Raw genomic sequence first — 17,620 nt, 5'->3', positions numbered from 1 at the left:
CTCTTAATCATGTTGAAACATTATGGTCCTTTTTTAAAATCGTCTTGAAAAGTGATTGCAAAATTGCCATAAAATTTCCTTTTTCCAATAATGTCTGTTGAAAAATAAAAATAAAAAGTCTTCAAGTAGTTACTTAAACCTTTGTTTCTCATGAAATTTTCATTCTTCCTTGATATCACAAAACATACTCAATTTTATAATGAAATCAAGAGTAAATCACTAATATATAGAAAGCTTGAACCCAACTTTGAAAGCACTCATGAATAATGTTAACACACAACGACCACTCTTGTATTTAGAAGATGATATAAGAGAATATCTAACTACAACGGAGTTCTTTCCTCAACCCTACAAGTAGAACTTAAGAACATATGTTAAGATAAAAACATATATTTTAAAATCAATTATAGCAAGCAAATTCCTTGGTGGGAAAATGAAACCTACATGGTCACTTTTCTCCTATATGTTAATTGCACTCTTCGCAATCAGAATCACGAGTGGGATCGTACATATTAAAGGTACAAGCGACATCTTCACATGTAAAGAAACAAAAAAAATGGTCGGTTTATAGGTGTCATATCACCAAAATAAATCCATTCATATTGGTAATCAAGACAGAGATGAATATGTGGTGACTTTGTAGGATCATAACAGGGACAAGAAATGGTTAAGTTCAAACTTCCATTATCCAAAGTATTTGTGGCCACAACAATATGCTGGAACACATCCACAACATTGTTGGTTGGCGACAAAATAAGGATAAGCACCCATAACAATGATAGCATGAAAACACTTGTAGCAAAGAAATACATGTTTATTGCTCCTTAATTTTGTCAATCCTTTTTCTTGCACATATAAGATAAATGTGTGTTTGTTGTTGGAAATCCGAGAATAGTAAACATCGGATAAGTTATTATAAGTAATTATGTAAGGGAACTTGACTCCACCTTTCAACTTAAAACCTTAAGGTTTGTATATTCTAATCCTTGTGAGACTTATACTCATTGTAAGATTTCATGTCACATCTGTATTCCAACATGTATGAAATTTATTATAATAAAAATATGTGATGTGATTTGAAAGAGAAAAAAAAAACTAGTAAAAAAAGTTAATGTACTCAATGTTACCTTAATTGAAAAACAACTCATCCAACCTTTACAACAGTTTTAAAAATAAAGAAAAAAATTAATGTCATTCAAAGATATTTCATGATATATTTTGACAAACAACTCATATTCAAACTTCACAACATTTGTTAATAAACAAATTAATGCCATTCAATTATTTATAACTGAATAAGGAAGGATCCTGCGTTTGTGTTGGGACGACAGGTCTACGAGGACTTATTTGCTTTCAAGTTGTTCCTTTTGTTTTTATTCTTCATACTATACCAAAAAAAAACAAGGGAGGATGTTAATAAATAATTTCTTTGAAAATACTGATTAAAACATTCAAAACGATATTTTTGGTACTTATACATCACCATGATCAACTAAAGGATGAACTGGTATAATTCTAAAAGTTGGTGGAAATCGTGTAATTGAAAAAAGGGATTATAATTAAATGACCGATTTTTGTAGTGTTGTCTTTATTGCAAATATACTGGATCAATTTTATATGGAAATGATAGAGAAAACATGAACTGAAGTTTGTTTATTTAATTATTCCATTTATAGCAAACATAGGCCCCAGGTCCGGCACCAAAGTACCTACACAATCCATTTAGTTTGATTTCCCAATCGGCAAATTCGCAACCGGTATCTTTATCTGGGACGCACAAATCAGTGGAGTGAGAGGCACCTTGCCATGTAAAGTAACAAAGAAATGGTGTCTCTCCTGGCGATGGAATGCCACCAGAATAAACCCATTCATAGTAAGCCCCAGTTCCCAGAAAGTGCTGCTTTGGATCAATATGGGGACAATAAACGTTTAATCCCATATTTCCACCCAAACTATTTTTAACGCTTATATTCGCTTTCCATTTCGTTGGTGTCCCAGCATCGTTTGGCCACCACAAAACACCCACAAGTACCAACACAATCAAAACACTACTTCTACCAAATACACACATATTCAACATCTATTATTAGACATATCTACATTTGTTCTTTCCAGCTTTTTATACAACTATCATGTAATTAATATCAAACTAAATTGTTCTACGGTTTTCAAAATAAAGAAAAAAAATTAATGTCATTCAATGACATGTATGACCAGAAAATTAATGTCATTCAATATCCTTACAATGTTAATAAGTATATCTTTGAAAACATTGACTAAAATAATTATAAAAATTAATGAATTATATATATATATATATATATCATTATTCTTTTAATAAAAAATTCATGTTTATTCATTTTTAATTAATACTTTTAAGAGATAAAAAATACACTAAAATAATTTTACATCCATTTATAGCAAATAAAGGCATTGTTGTAGCTTTAGTATCAATTTGTTGTCATTAAAAGTTGTGACTAATCTTTATGGGGAATAGTCAATACAAGATTAATATTTTTCTCTCAACACAATTTATTCTAGAGTTTTTTATGGTTAAGATATAAATATGATGTAATATGAAAAAAAAATCATTGAATTTTTTTTAAAAAAATAATTAAAGAAAGAATTAATTTCATTCAATGATATTTATAAAAATTTATTCAACCTTTAGAACCTTTTAAAAGTAAAGAAAAAATTGATGTCATTCAATGATATTTATATCTAAATCTAAATAATAAAGAATGTTAATAAGTATCTCTGAAAACATTGACTGAAATAAAAAATAATTAAAAAATTATAAAAATTAATGAATATTCTATTGTAATCTGTAATATTTAATTTATCATTATTTTTTAATAAAAACTTCATGTTTATTCTTTTGTAATTAATACTCTGAATAAATAATGTAAAATTATTTTGCATCCATTTATAGCAAATAAAGACATTGTTGTAGAATCTTTTTTCTAATGAAGAATAATTTCATATTCATATTAGAGAAATATATATTTTTGAGTGATTTTAATAGTATTTTTTGTTGCCCTTGGTACAAAGTTTTGAGATGTTTTATAGTTAATATATGTTTTTAGTGGTTTTAATAATTTCATATTCATATTAGAAAAATCATTGACATTTTCTTAAATTAAGAAAAAAATGATTATTTAAAAATAAAGAAAAATTTAATGAAAACAGTTTTATCTCTAACATCCTTAATTAAATTTCTTTAAAGAAGAAAAAGAAAAAATATAAAGTCAATTGCTCTACTTGTGTTGTATGAATGTGCACATAATATACCCGGTCAACTTGGTTCAGATATATTTATCGTACTTTTATATTTTTGGGATTAAATTTTACATTTTCATCTTTTAGGGACGTATTTGTCAATGAGATAGAAAGACAAAAAGTCAAAAAATATTATGAGTGCTAGCAATTCACGTTAACAATCATTCCAGTGACAAATTTTTCTCTCCGTACCATATAGACTATTTTATTAACGATAATGGACGGAAGTTAACGGTCGGATATATTTGTCGCACTTTTTACATTTTCAAGAAACTAAATTTTCTATTTTCATCTTTCAAAGACGCATTTGTCAGCCAATTACATATTGAAGGATAAAGTTTATTATTTACCCTTAAAATGTCACTATTATTTGTCCTAAGTGTTTTCTTACTTTGGCTGCTAACAACCAGCAATGCTAGTTATTGGGGATGGGGAATACAAAAAACACAACAGTCACAAATTCTTTAGAAGGAGGATCGGACCTAACCCTTCACTGCAAATCTGGTGACAATGATCTTGGAGTTCAAGTTCTTCATCCCAATGCTTCTTTTGAGTGGGGTTTTGTAGTTAACTTTTGGTATATATACAACGTTGTTCTGTTGTTCTTTTCAATAGATTTGATATATTCGATGCAGATAGGGATCCAGGCAGATGTCCGGATAAGATATGCATTTGGGCTATAAAAGAAGATGGCCCTTGTTTGCTGTCTTCACCGAAGAAATAAATCAGAAATAATATAATTTATGCTCCAACCTAATTTATATTTTGATCGGGCAATTAAAATAATTGATTTTGAATAAATTGATTTTTATTAGAATTCATTTTAAAGTTTGGTGATTTATGTTTCAATAATTTTGATTAAAATTAATTTAAGTAAAATTTAATATAAATATTTTGATCCAATGTATAAGTTATTTAAAGTTATTTTTAAATTTAAATAAATTCACTTATTGTTTTACCTTTTGTTAATTCTTTTTTTATTTACTGAAGTCTTTTCATGTAAGCAGTAGAAAAATGTATAATTGTGAGAGGTTTTTATAGTTAAAATATATAAATATGATGCGATGTAAAAAACTCATTTAACCATTCTTAAAATAAAGAAAAACTAATGTCATACATTTGTGAAACCTTTTATAAATAAAGAAAACAATTAATGTCATTTAATGAATTAAGACTTATTTTTCAAAATAGTGAGATCCACTTAAAATGCTTACATATTTCAAACATATGTTGATAATAACAAACTTTTCATCATATATCATATATTTTTTTTAACGGTATATATATATGAGAAAATATTTATTAAAATAATTAATTAGAAACAAATTATCTTTGAGCCACCACAGATTCACACACTCCAACCCATTTGTATTTTACACACACTTCGATTCATCCAACAGATCGGGCGTTTTCTCTGCTGAAAAATGTAATGATGTTTTCACACTCAAAAGGAGTTTATACACCATTGAAAGAAGAGGAGGGGAAAAAAGTCCTAACACACATGATAAATAATGTTAAAAAAAAGACAACGAAATGTAAGGTATATGGATGTAAAAATGAAGTGTGTTACATTAGTCTAAATCAAAATCACCCCTAAAAGTTAAAATAATTAACAATTGGATATATATAAATTTATTATTAGACTAAAAGTTTCAATCATACAAATTAAATTTTAAAAATTTCTATTAATAAAAAAATCTTTAAAATAATCTCAAATGACATCCATTCTATTTTCTTTTTGAAAAAGTTGATGCATACTTATTTTGAAAGTTTTTATATTAATGAATTTGATCAGTGCACATAAGAGGTCTTGAAATTGATGATCAAAATTTTTGTGTGTTGAATACCTAAGAAAAGGGTCGGGATCTATTTTTCCTAAACTAATCTTTTTTTAAATTATTTTTTAATAACACTCTCCTATCAGTTTTAAGAAAGTTGAAAAAAGGATAAAAATTTTGTATGTACCTTTTAGTGACAAAATTTTTAACCTTTGTTGATGTCAGTTTCTATTAATAGACTTTTCAAAATGATAGGACCTAATAGTTATCAAGGTCATAGACCCTCATGACATGCCATTGTGTATAATCTTATCATATAGTGTGCACCAACAATTTAGTTTTCCTTTTTTAATCATTTTGCACATTCTATATATTTTGGCGGCATGCACTTCTCCCATTAATTGACAAAAATAGTAATATACTCGTTGTCCTTTCAACATTCTATATATCTATTCCGTTCTTCAAATTCTAAGCTTCTGACCAAACTTTCTATATAATAAGCAAACCAAGATTTAGGTGGCAATATGTTATACATCTCTTCTTCATATCCTAGGCATTATGTCTAACACCAAATCTCATGCCGGCACTCCCATTTTGGACCTTTCTCAGCCATTGCAGCCATGTTCTCTATCCTCTCTCTATAATGCAAGCAAAGATTGGGGTCTTTTCCACATAATCAACTATGGAATCTCCAAAGATCTTTGCAGCCAGATCCAGACACTATCCAAACACCTCTTCACCCTCCCTTCTAAAACTAAACTTAGACTTGGTCCTTTGTCATCTTTAAATTCTTACACCCCTCTTTTCATTGCCTCTCCATTCTTTGAGAGCCTCCGAGTCAATGGACCCAACTTTTATGTTTCTGCTGATAATTTTGCTGAGATCCTCTTTGACAAAAAGGACTCCAAATTCAGGTAATTAATCAATGTTTGTGGGCATTTTTAGCTATCTTGGTGTTCCTTGTCTGTATAATTTGATTTAGGTCCCAATTATATATATTAGATAATTTTTTTCTTAAACATTTATAAGTGAAGAAAACAAGAAGGTAAAATAAATTGAAATTCTCTCATAAACCAGAATCAAACTTACACATTTAAGCTTTTGAAGAAGTGACAAAGTTTCGGTAAAAATTAAATAATAAGTAATGAGAAAAGTTTATTTTATTTTATTTTTTAATTTTCTTCTCTTATAAGTATTTATAAAAAAAGTATCCGCACAAGATTTTATTTCGACATGATTTTATAACTTATTTTTGTGTGTTTTGAACAGTGTGATAATACAAGAATATTGCAGTAAGATGGAAGATTTGTCTAAGAAAATTCTAAAGCTTGTATTGATAACGACATATATTGATATTAAAGTTATATATATTGATAACGACATATATTGATATTAAAGTTATATATATAATTGATAATTATCTCAATTAGCAACATGTTTACTAGAATCTTAGAATATGCCCGCTCAGGAAAATATAATATTATAGTTTATTTTTTTTATAAGTGATTAAAAATGTGAAGTTTTTTTTATTTTAAATAATTTATTGGTTATAATAATAAGCAAATATCTATGTTTGACAATTTAATAGGTTCCACCTCAAATCGATCATCTTGACTGAGACAATATCACGCTACTCGAACCTCTTGTTATCTCATGAAATTTTCCTTCTTCCCTAGCTAATATCACCAAACATGCATACTCAATTTTATAATGAAATTTAGAGCAATCAATTCACTATAATTAATGTTAACCCAGATATAGTGATCATTCTTTATTTAGATGATAGAAGAGGGTTTTGAGTATGCAGAAATATATATTTTACTCCCATTCAGAACAAACATAAGTGGGCATGGGAAGGAATAAATAATCCATCCTACATGGTCCACTTTGTTTTATATACCAATGACTCTGTACGCGATAAAAATCCAGAGTTGGAACGTACATATTAAACGAACGAGAGGCACCTTGTCCTTGCCATTGAAAGGAACAAAGGAACGGTGGCTTTGTAGGTTGCATATAACCAGAATAACTCCATTGATGGTGAGTACCCGGGTGAAGAAGGTGCTGTTCATGTGCAGAATCAATATTGGGACAAGAAACGTTTAAGTCCAAATTTCCTGCCAAATTATTTGTGACCTCAATAACGAGATTCTTCACCGCCATAGCATTGTTTGATGATAAAAGCATAAACACCCAAAGTATGGAAACACTTTTAGCAAACAAAGACATTGTTGCACCTTTTGTGTCTAACCCTTTTTATTTAACAAGAGTCTTCTATCTTATATATACATATATTTGTGACGGGCCGGGTCTTCATATATATAGTTATTAAAGTATATAAATACGATGTGATATGATAAAACAAAGCGCGTTCAATGTTTTTACCTTCCTTAAATTAAAATAAAGAATTTTTTTAATGCCATTCAATGATATTTATGAGAAACAACTCATTTAAGAAAAAAAAAAAATTGATGTCAGTCAATGATATTAACTAAATAATGAAGATCTTAATAAATATAAGATTAAATTACTCATTTGTTTTTATAGTTTTATGATTCTATCTTTTTTGTTTTTATAGTTAAAAGTAATTTTTTTAGTTCGTTTATATTTTAATTCTTTTTTAGTTTTATAATTTTAAAGTGATTTTTTTAATCTTTATAATTTGTATTTAATTTTTTTTAATTTCTATGATTCGAAATTGATTTTTTTAATTCTTATAATTTTTATTTTAATTACATTTTAATCTTTACTATAAAAAAATATATAAAAATAATTAATTACAGATTAATTATAAATTATCAATTATTTTTTATTATAAATTATCTTATGATAAATTAATTATGAATTACTTGTTAATATTTTATAATTAATTATATTTAATAATATTATTCATATTTTGATAATAAAGACTAAAAGAAAATTAAAATATAAAGTATATGAACTAAAAGATCACTTTCAAATTATAAGATCTAAAATAAAATTAAAATACAAATTATAAAGACTAAGAAAATCACTTTCAAACTATAAAAATTAAAAGAGAATTAAAATATAAACTTTAAAAATTAAAAAAAATACTTTAAAATTATAAAGACTAAAAGATTAAATAAAAACTATAAAAATCAAATAAGTAATTAAATCTAAATATAACAACCACCTTTGTTGTTATGTTAATAAATATAACAAGCATCTTAGTTGTTTGTTGGATTGAAAGCATTCCCTTAAACCACAAGCACCTGGGTTTGAAACCAGCGTTCGTCAATAAATATAACATTTTTCTTTAAAAAAAAAAGTCTTTAATTAATTTTTTCTCATGTTTACATTTTGACTAATTAGTTTACATGTTGACTTTGTAATTGCTTAATTAATGATCCAATTATAATAACTCTTCTTCCAAATAAACGTTTAATAAGAAATTATTTTCACATATTATCAATTATCTTTATAAAATTATATTTTACAATGATAGTGTATAATTAAACAATTTTTTTAAAATATCATTAACCCCTCAACATTTGCTTCAAATAGCTAAATCTCGGTCCTTTTTTTTGTGTTCGATAATATATAATTTTTATTCTATTTGACTATATATGGCCTTCTAATGCATTTTATTGCTCTCATGAAGAGAATCAATCATCTTCCACGTGAAGATTTTCTTAGAGGGAATTTTTTCTCAAGATGGAATTTTTACACGGGTTATAATATTGATCGATGTATATTATTGATCGATTTGAGGTGGAACCTATTAAATTGACAAACATAGATATTTGCTTATTATTATAACAATAAATTATTTAAAATAAAAAAACTTCACATGAAACAAAATTATCCTACGGTTTTCAAAATAAAGAAAAAAAATTAATGTCATTCAATGACATGTATGACCAAAATTCAATCAAACTTTAATACCTTCCTAAAAATAAAGAAAAAAATTAATGTCATTCAATATCCTTACATCTAAAAAATGAAGAATGTTAATAAGTATATCTTTGAAAACATTGACTAAAATAATTATAAAAATTAATGAATAATATATATATATATATATCATTATTCTTTTAATAAAAAATTAATGTTTATTCATTTTTAATTAATACTTTTAAGAGATAAAAAAATACACTAAAATAATTTTATTAATGGTGACGAACAGAAATTAACGGTCTCTATACTTTTAAAGATTAAATTTAGTATTTCCATATTTTAGTAACTTAGTTGTAAAATGTTAGTATTATTTGTCAGAAGTGTTTTCTTACTTTGGCTGCTAACAACCAGCAATTAATGCTAGTTATTGGGGATCGAGAATACAAAAAACACGAGTGACAAATTCTTTAGAAGGAGGATCGGACCTAACCCTTCATTGCAAATCTGGTGACAATGATCTTGGAGTTCAAGTTCTTCATCCTAATGCTTCTTTTGAGTGGGGTTTTGTAGTTAACTTTTGGTATACAACGTTGTTCTATTGTTCTTTTCAATGGGTTTGATATATTCGATGCAGATAGGGATCCAGGCAGATATCCGGGTAAGATATGTATTCGGGCTATAAAAGATGATGGCCCTTGTTTGCTATCCTCACCGGAGAAATAAATCAGAAATAATATAATTTGTGCTCCAACCTAATTTATATTTTGATCGGCATTTAAAATAATTCATTTTGATTAGAATTCATTTTAAAGTTTGATGATTTATGTTTCGATAATTTTGATTAAAATTAATTTAAGTAAAATTTAATATAAATATTTTGATGTAACGTATAAGTTATTTAAAGTTATTTTTAAATTTAAACAAATTCACTTAATGTTTTACTTTTTGTTAATTTTTTTATTTACTGAAGTCTTTTCATGTAAGCAGTAGAAAAATGTATAATTGTGAGAGGTTTTTATAGTTAAAATATATAAATATGATGTGATATAAAAAAACTCATTTAACCTTTCTTAAAATAAAGAAAAACTAATGTCATACATTTGTGAAACCTTTTATAAATAAAGAAAACAATTAATACCATTTAATGAATTAAGACTTATTTTTCAAAATAGTGAGATCCACTTAAAATACTTACATATTTCAAATATATGTTGATAATAACAAACTTCTCATCATATGTTTAAAGAACGAGGTTATATCAACCATTCTATAATTTTTTTTACGGCATATATATATATATATATATATATATATATATATATATATATATATATGAAAATATTTATTAAAATAATTAATTAAAAACAAATTATCTTTGAACCAACACAGATTCAGACACTCCAACCCATTTGTATTTTACACACACTTCATCCAACAGATCTGGCGTTTTCTCTGCTGAAACTAGAGCATTAATCTTAATGACAAACTCGCAATTCATATACTTGATGGTACCAGTAAATAGTTTGATGGCATATTCCACACCAAAGATTCCTACTTTCCTTTTATATATAGCTTGAGATTATCCTAAATGGGTTCGATCGCAACTCGCAATCCATTTGATTTAACCATGTATGAATGAAAATGGGGTTCTTGCAAGATTTGACTTATGCCTAACGTGACTAATCAGAACATATATATATATATGCACTTTAGTGCTAAGAAGAAATTTGTATGAAACTTTTTTCTGGACGTAATTGGTATGCAATCATAATGTATCCCACTGCAGCTTAGTGCCAAGATACTGCATGCCTTGCATATTGTTTGAAATATTCTATATATAAATGATCATAGTCACATTTTCTTCAATATATAGGTCAATCCTATCATCATGTCCCGCATATCATATTGTGTCGTTGGTAAACAGTTTTAGCAATTACAAAATGATTTTGTGAAAACACTATTAATGAAGTGTATCATTTGCTACACAGAAAAGTTAAGCAGCTCAGGTGAATTTGAAAGAAACGATTGAAAAATGTAATGATGTTTTCACACTCAAAAGGAGTTTATACACCATTGAAAGAAGAGGAGGGAAAAAAAGTCCTAACACACATGATAAATAATGTTGAAAAAAAAGACAACGAAATGTAAGGTATATGGATGTAAAAATGAAGTGTGTTACATTAGTCTAAATCAAAATCACCCCTAAAAGTTAAAATAATTAACAATTGGATATATAAAAATTTATTATTAGACTAAAAGTTTCAATCATACAAATTAAATTTTAAAAAATTTTATTAATAAAAAAATCTTTAAAATAGTCTCAAATAACGCTCATTTTTACTTTCTTTTTGAAGAAGTTGATACATACTTATTTTAAAAGTTCTCGTATTAATGAATTCGATCACTACACATAAGAAGTCCTGAGAATTGATGGTCAAAATTCTTGTGTGTTGAACACCTAAAAAAAGGATTGAGGATTTATTTTTCCTAAACTAATTTTTTTTAAATGATTTTTTAATAACACTCTCCTATCAGCTTTAAGAAAGAAAAAAAAAAGGATAAAAATTTTGTATGTACTTTTTAGTGACAAATTTTTCAACCTTTTGTTGATGTCAATTTCTATTAATAGAGTACCTTTCAAAATGATAGGACCTATTGCTATCAAGGTCATAGACCCTCATGACATGTCATTGTGTATAATCATATGATATAGTGTGCACCAACAATTTAGTTTTCCTTCTTTAATCATTTTGCATATTTTATATATTTTGGTGGCATGCACTTCTCCCATTAATTGACAAAAATAGTAATATACTCGTTGTCCTTTCAACATTCTATATATCTATTCCATTCTTCAAATTCTAAGCTTCTGACCAAACTTTCTATATAATAAGCAAACCAAGATTTAGGTGGCAATATGTTATACATCTCTTCTTCATATCCTAGGCATTATGTCTAACACCAAATCTCATGCTGGCATTCCCATTTTGGACCTTTCTCAGCCATTGCAGCCATGTTCTCTATCCTCTCTCTATAATGCAAGCAAAGATTGGGGTCTTTTCCACATAATCAACCATGGAATCTCCAAAGATCTTTGCAGCCAGATCCAGACACTATCCAAACACCTCTTCAACCTCCCTTCTAATACTAAACTTAGACTTGGTCCTTTGTCATCTTTAAATTCTTACACCCCTCTTTTCATTGCCTCTCCATTCTTTGAGAGCCTCCGAGTCAATGGACCCAACTTTTATGTTTCTGCTGATAATTCTGCTGAGATCCTCTTTGACAAAAAGGACTCCAAATTCAGGTAATTAATGTTTGTGGGCATTTTTAACTATCTTGGTGTTCTCTGTCTGTTTAATTTGATTTAGGTCCCAATTATATTAGATAATTTTTTTCCTAAATATTTATAAGAGAAGAAAACAAGAAGGTAAAATAAATTGAAATTCTCTCATAAACCAGAATCAAACTTACACATTTCAGCTTTTGAAGAAGTTAAATGACAAAGTTTCGGTAAAAATTAAATAATAAGTAATGAGAAAAGTTTATTTTATTTTTTAATTTTCTTCTCTTATAAGTATTTATATAAAAAAAAATCCAAACAAGATTTTATTGCGACATGATTTTATAACTTATTTTTGTGTGTTTTGAACAGTGTGATAATACAAGAATATTGCAGTAAGATGGAAGATTTGTCTAAGAAAATTCTAAAGCTTGTATTGATGAGCATAGGGGATGGCATTGAGAAGAAGTTCTATGATTCTGAGTTCAAGAAGTGCCACGGTTACTTGAGGGTAAACAATTACTCAGCTCCAGAAGTTATAGAAGATCAAGTTGAGGGGCTTGGGATGCACACTGATATGAGTTGTATTACTATCTTATATCAAGATGAGATAGGAGGGCTTCAAGTGAGATCAAATGAGGGAGAGTGGATAGATATAAACCCATCTGAGGGAACCCTAGTGGTGAACATAGGTGATATGTTGCAAGCTTGGAGCAATGACAAACTAAGATCCTCAGAACATAGAGTTGTTTTGAAACATCATGAGAACCGGTTTTCTCTATCATTCTTTTGGTGCTTTGAGGATGACAAGGTGATTTTGGCACCAGATGAAGTTGTTGGAGAAGGGAATAAAAGGAAGTACAAACCATTTGTGTGCTTGGACTATTTGAAATTTAGAGAGAGCAATGAAAGAGGTAGATTTGATAAGGTGGGTTTCACAGTTAGAGACTTTGCTTCGATCAAGGCTCAGTTGTAAATGTTGCAAAAGTTACAATATCTGTTCTTCACAAAAAAAAAGTGTCATGTAGTTTAAAGGTTTGGCATTGAAATGTCTCCATATTTAATAGAAACTAAATTATTAATAGTATAATTAAACACCCTCGATCCTATATTGATTTTTTTTTCTAAATCGATTCTAAATTGAAATAGTTTCGTTAATGTAATATAGAAATTTGATATACCTGCTAGTTTTTTACTACTAGTGTATGATGTATAATGTAATATAGAAATTTGATATACCTGCTTGTTTTTTACTACTAGTGTATGATGTATCATATTAGTAGTATAACCTGCAATGTTTATACTAACTAACTATTTCATAAGAAATAATGGATGTATCAATGGGTCTAAACATCATCTATTTTATTGTATTTTGATATATAATTACAAAAAAATATATCATTTTGGTTTTTCTTTATTTTCAAAATTTTGGATAAAATTATTATTTTAATTTTTTATACAAATTAATCTCTGAAAATAAAAGGTAATAAAATTAAATACAAATAAAAAACATTTTTAGAATTATTCATAAAAAACAATAATATATAAAAACCACAAACCGAACAAGGATGTACTGTATCCTACTGCTATTTTTTATTCGATATATAATTTATTCTAAAAAAACACATAAATTACTGCAACTGGGTGCTGTATAGTTGAAACTGAGTTAAGATAGTTAAATCCCCACCATGCGTTATAGAAAACTGCTATCAACTGGCGAAAACGAACCCTAGTTAATTATTGCCAGGATTATTTTATGTGTGTTTCCACTTTCCACTAAAAAAACTGTGTGCTCTTTTTAATTCAATATTGGGTTGATCATGCAAACCTGTGTGCTCATATTAGTTTTGTTTATGTTTCAAAACAAATTAGAATAAATCATTCCCTTCATGTATACAGAATATATATATATATATATATATATATATATAACTGATAGCTTTTTTTGAGTTGACAGCACTCACACGAGAAAAACATACTAATTTACATCAGAAATGAGTAGATGTTCCACTTAACGGGGAACTTCTTCAATCAAGTACTTTTCAAGAAAAATATGAATGCTAAAGCGGCTAACTCATGAGCTACGTTATTTCCTAATCTCCGGGTAAAAGTCATTGTAAAACACACAAACAGCCTTTCTGTAATAAATTTAGCATTAAAAAAAACTATTAAAATGATTAATGTGATCGGTAATTTTACGGAGCTAAAATGAACAATTTACACTGAATTTTAATTACTGTATTAAAATTTTATTATTAAGTCTTTTTTTGGCATATTTTTGTCTCTTTCATACTTTCTGCAGGAAAGAATATTATTCAATTGGTACAGTGGAAGTAGCTGAGGAGAAGCTATTCAATTTGTGGAATATAATGATATGGGTCATTATGGAAAATCTTGTTTTTCTCTAATAAAAACTGTTTCAAAAAACTAGAATCTCTTTTCTCCGTTATTAGGATTATCATTTGATGTTTACTTAATTGAAAAAGAGCAATCAAAACTAGGAACGTTGTTTTAATTTTCATATCATTGTTTCTCCATATAAGTCAAGAGTATATGCATGAGATCTATGCATGCCAATGGTTCATATTTAATACCTTTTCTCAAACTCATTGTTGACAAATTAGATAAGGGTTCAACCTAAACCGAATCCCTTAGGCTTCTAGCTGTCCATATCTAAAATTTATATTAAGATAAAAAGACCTAATCAAGATTTTGACTGAGAATTAAAAGTAGGATCCTATTGTTGCCATTTGGCTTTTCTTGATGGAAACTTATATAGTACAACTCAATGTCATTCATGGCTAGCTAGCTAGCCTGTTCGGATCCCGTTAGTTAGAAAGTCACACACGTGCATAATATTAAAATTAATGAAAAAACATTAATTTTGTCGAATACATCATTATTGGAGTTTTTTTTTTTTTGGAGTGAGCTGAATTAACTATTACTAATAATTATTTAATTATCATTAATGGAAACTAAGATATCCTCTCTTTTTTTTATAGAGAAACTGAAAAACAATTCTGTTGAAGGTGCTAAGACGTGCACCCCATTTCTCACAGTATATCATTTCATGCATGCATGGCTTCCTGATGAACATCACCAAGAATATATATTTAGAGTTCCGAACAATCTTAAATACACGATATGCGCATTTCAAGGTTGCCTCTATCTGATATTTTTAAACTCCATTTACAGGAAAGTTTTACTTACATGTGTTTTTTTTTTTTTTTGACAAAATTTTACTTACACGTGTGACGATCACAAGAAAAGTTCTTAGGAAATCTCTTAAAAGCCTTATAGGCTTAAATATGGTTTGTGATAAATTTTTGAATTTTGTTTTTGGTGCCTAATGAATTTCTTATTTTATTTTTTTTACTAGATTTGTACTAGATAGTGCTTTAAAAAGTGAAATAAAATTTAAATAAACTTTAAGGACAAAATTAAAATAAACCATTTATTAGGATCCATAAGATGAAAAATATTAAAATTCAAAAATTCATTAATGATTCAAAACATATTTAAGTCTAAAATTAAATAGTCATTAAGTTTAAATGTCATCTCTATAAATAAAAAACATTAATTACAAAATTTTAAAATTTGAAAAGTATTAAGATTTTCTCTAGATGCACCATTTTTAAAAATTAAGTTTCAAAATTCAAACCATAATGTCTTCACTTTCACCCTTTTGTCTATAAATGAAAAGATTAATTACAAAATTTGAAAAGTATTATGATTTCTTTTGTATGTTTTATTTTTTAAAATTCACAATTTCACTCTCTTACATTAAATGAAAGTACGTTACAAAATCCTAAAGTGTAAAAAGTATTATAACTTCTTCGTACTTTCATTATTTAAAATTCAAATTATATTTTGTTTTCACTTTCACGTTCTTGTCTATACATGAAAATATTAATTACAAAAATCTAAATTTTGAAAAGAGTATTATGGCTTCTTATTCATTTTTTAAAACTCAAGCTTACTCTCTTTTCACTTTGATGCTCTTGTCTGTAAATTAAATGAAAGTATTAATTATAAAATTTTAAAATTTGAAAAGCATTATGGCTTCTATATGCACCATTTGTTAAAATTCAAATGATACTTTATCTTCATTTTAATGCTTTTATCTGTAAATGAAAGTATTAAGAAAATTCTAAAATTTAAAAAGTATTATAACTTCTTAGGTACGTTTCATTCTTTTAAAATTCAAAATTGAAACCGTACTTTCTCTTCACTTCCACACATTTGTCTATAAATTAAATAAAGTGTAAATTACAAAATTCTAAAATTTGAAAAGTATACATCCCATTCTTTAAAATTCAAAATTAAAATTGTACTATCTCTCCATTTTCACGTTCTTGTTTCTTTCCCTTCTTTTTTCTATTTCTTCTTCACACTCCAGTCACTAGCATCAACATCATTCTTGGCATTCCTAGGTCGTGGTTAGGAAAGAAAAAATATAGAACATTTTTTCTTTTTTTTTTCCCCTTTTTCTTCTTCAAGAAAACATCACCCTGACACTGATATTTTTTTCCTATTTGTAAGGTATTACTACAGTAACCGTCGTTGGCCCCCACAGTTCATGTGGGAGACCACCCAGAGCATCTCCAACTATTTTATTTGGATTTATTTTTTGTTATAATTTCTTAACTAGCTACATTATTGTAGGCTTTTTTCTTTGGATTGTTACTCAATTGTGCTACTTTGAAGAGAGATGTTTATAATTTTCTCTCTAAAATGTACCATGAGTTTCTAATTCAAATCCATGCTTTCTTTTTGGATATTCTTTTTCATAATTGTTTTATTTGAAACACTGAATCAATAAGGTGGATATTGTTTAATTGGGTATTCTTATAAATCTGTATTGTCTTTAATTTTGGTGGCTATAATTTTGATATTTATTTGATATATAATTATTATTTTTAGGGTCTTGCTACTAAAAAGGAAAAGTATTTATTTTGTAAATAAAAGAGCATAAAAATTGAAAGACAACTCAATTTTTTGCCTTTAAAAGAAATATTTCTATTTTTTCATTATATATACACTAAGGACATGGTTAGTATTTATCTTTCTTTTTTGTTTATATTGAGAAGGTTGACTTTTAGTTAAATACTTCACCAAGTATTTTATACTATTTAATGTGAGACTTAGGCGTCTCTATCATAGTATCACATTTTATGAGTTAATGTTTCGGTAACTTATATTCTATGACACTTCATTTTAATTTTAATCCTCTCAAGATAATAACCAACTCTAATACTAATTGATATTTAAGCACTCAACATTTCGGTAAAAGTTAGTTATTTTTATAGATCGTTCATTCAAGCAATGTGTAAAGGCTTTTCAAAAAGTGAGACTCTTTAGCATTCCACATATGGCATGATGTTGTCAGTGTTGGTTCATGCCTTTATAAATTTTGGTGTGG

At 27.3% G+C, this 17,620-nt stretch overlaps 3 protein-coding genes across 3 annotated transcripts; 2 read left to right on the top strand and 1 right to left on the bottom strand.

The window, feature by feature from the left end:
- Window positions 1-1,627: 1,627 nt before the first annotated feature.
- On the bottom strand, window positions 1,628-7,340 carry LOC114368548. Its single transcript, XM_028325771.1, has 3 exons — window positions 6,880-7,340; window positions 4,741-4,771; window positions 1,628-2,080 (listed from the first exon to the last, which is right to left on the bottom strand). The coding sequence occupies exons 1-3, from the start codon at window positions 7,284-7,286 to the stop codon at window positions 1,658-1,660; spliced, it is 861 nt and encodes a 286-aa protein (XP_028181572.1). The 5' UTR covers window positions 7,287-7,340; the 3' UTR covers window positions 1,628-1,657.
- On the top strand, window positions 5,487-6,828 carry LOC114367390 (gibberellin 20-oxidase-like protein). Its single transcript, XM_028324565.1, has 2 exons — window positions 5,487-5,971; window positions 6,646-6,828. Exons 1-2 carry the CDS (start codon window positions 5,616-5,618, stop codon window positions 6,731-6,733), a joined length of 444 nt encoding a protein of 147 aa, XP_028180366.1. The 5' UTR covers window positions 5,487-5,615; the 3' UTR covers window positions 6,734-6,828.
- Window positions 7,341-11,707: 4,367 nt separating the features above from the next.
- Window positions 11,708-13,302, top strand: LOC114367336 (gibberellin 20-oxidase-like protein). Its single transcript, XM_028324498.1, has 2 exons — window positions 11,708-12,222; window positions 12,571-13,302. The coding sequence occupies exons 1-2, from the start codon at window positions 11,867-11,869 to the stop codon at window positions 13,172-13,174; spliced, it is 960 nt and encodes a 319-aa protein (XP_028180299.1). The 5' UTR covers window positions 11,708-11,866; the 3' UTR covers window positions 13,175-13,302.
- The last annotated feature ends 4,318 nt before the right edge of the window (window positions 13,303-17,620 follow it).

This window comes from Glycine soja, chromosome 9, assembly GCF_004193775.1.
Source record: "Glycine soja cultivar W05 chromosome 9, ASM419377v2, whole genome shotgun sequence".
Classification (NCBI taxonomy): domain Eukaryota; kingdom Viridiplantae; phylum Streptophyta; class Magnoliopsida; order Fabales; family Fabaceae; genus Glycine; species Glycine soja.
Note: the sequence above shows the minus strand (reverse complement) of the source record. Positions and strands in the feature narration are given on the sequence as shown.

What these genes read in the sequence shown, in the direction of transcription:
- LOC114367390 (XM_028324565.1), top strand. Translation starts at nt 5,616, where the DNA reads ATGTCTAACACCAAATCTCATGCCGGCACTCCCATTTTGGACCTTTCT. An exon ending in AAAAAGGACTCCAAATTCAG is followed by an intron (nt 5,972 to 6,645) that starts GTAATTAATCAA and finishes ACAATTTAATAG; the next exon opens with GTTCCACCTCAAATCGATCA.
- LOC114368548 (XM_028325771.1), bottom strand. Translation starts at nt 7,286, where the DNA reads ATGTCTTTGTTTGCTAAAAGTGTTTCCATACTTTGGGTGTTTATGCTT. An exon ending in TATGTTTGTTCTGAATGGGA is followed by an intron (nt 4,772 to 6,879) that starts GTAAAATATATA and finishes CATGTGTGTTAG; the next exon opens with GACTTTTTTCCCCTCCTCTT. An exon ending in CCTCCTCTTCTTTCAATGGT is followed by an intron (nt 2,081 to 4,740) that starts GTATAAACTCCT and finishes GTCTAATAATAG; the next exon opens with ATGTTGAATATGTGTGTATT.
- LOC114367336 (XM_028324498.1), top strand. Translation starts at nt 11,867, where the DNA reads ATGTCTAACACCAAATCTCATGCTGGCATTCCCATTTTGGACCTTTCT. An exon ending in AAAAAGGACTCCAAATTCAG is followed by an intron (nt 12,223 to 12,570) that starts GTAATTAATGTT and finishes TGTTTTGAACAG; the next exon opens with TGTGATAATACAAGAATATT.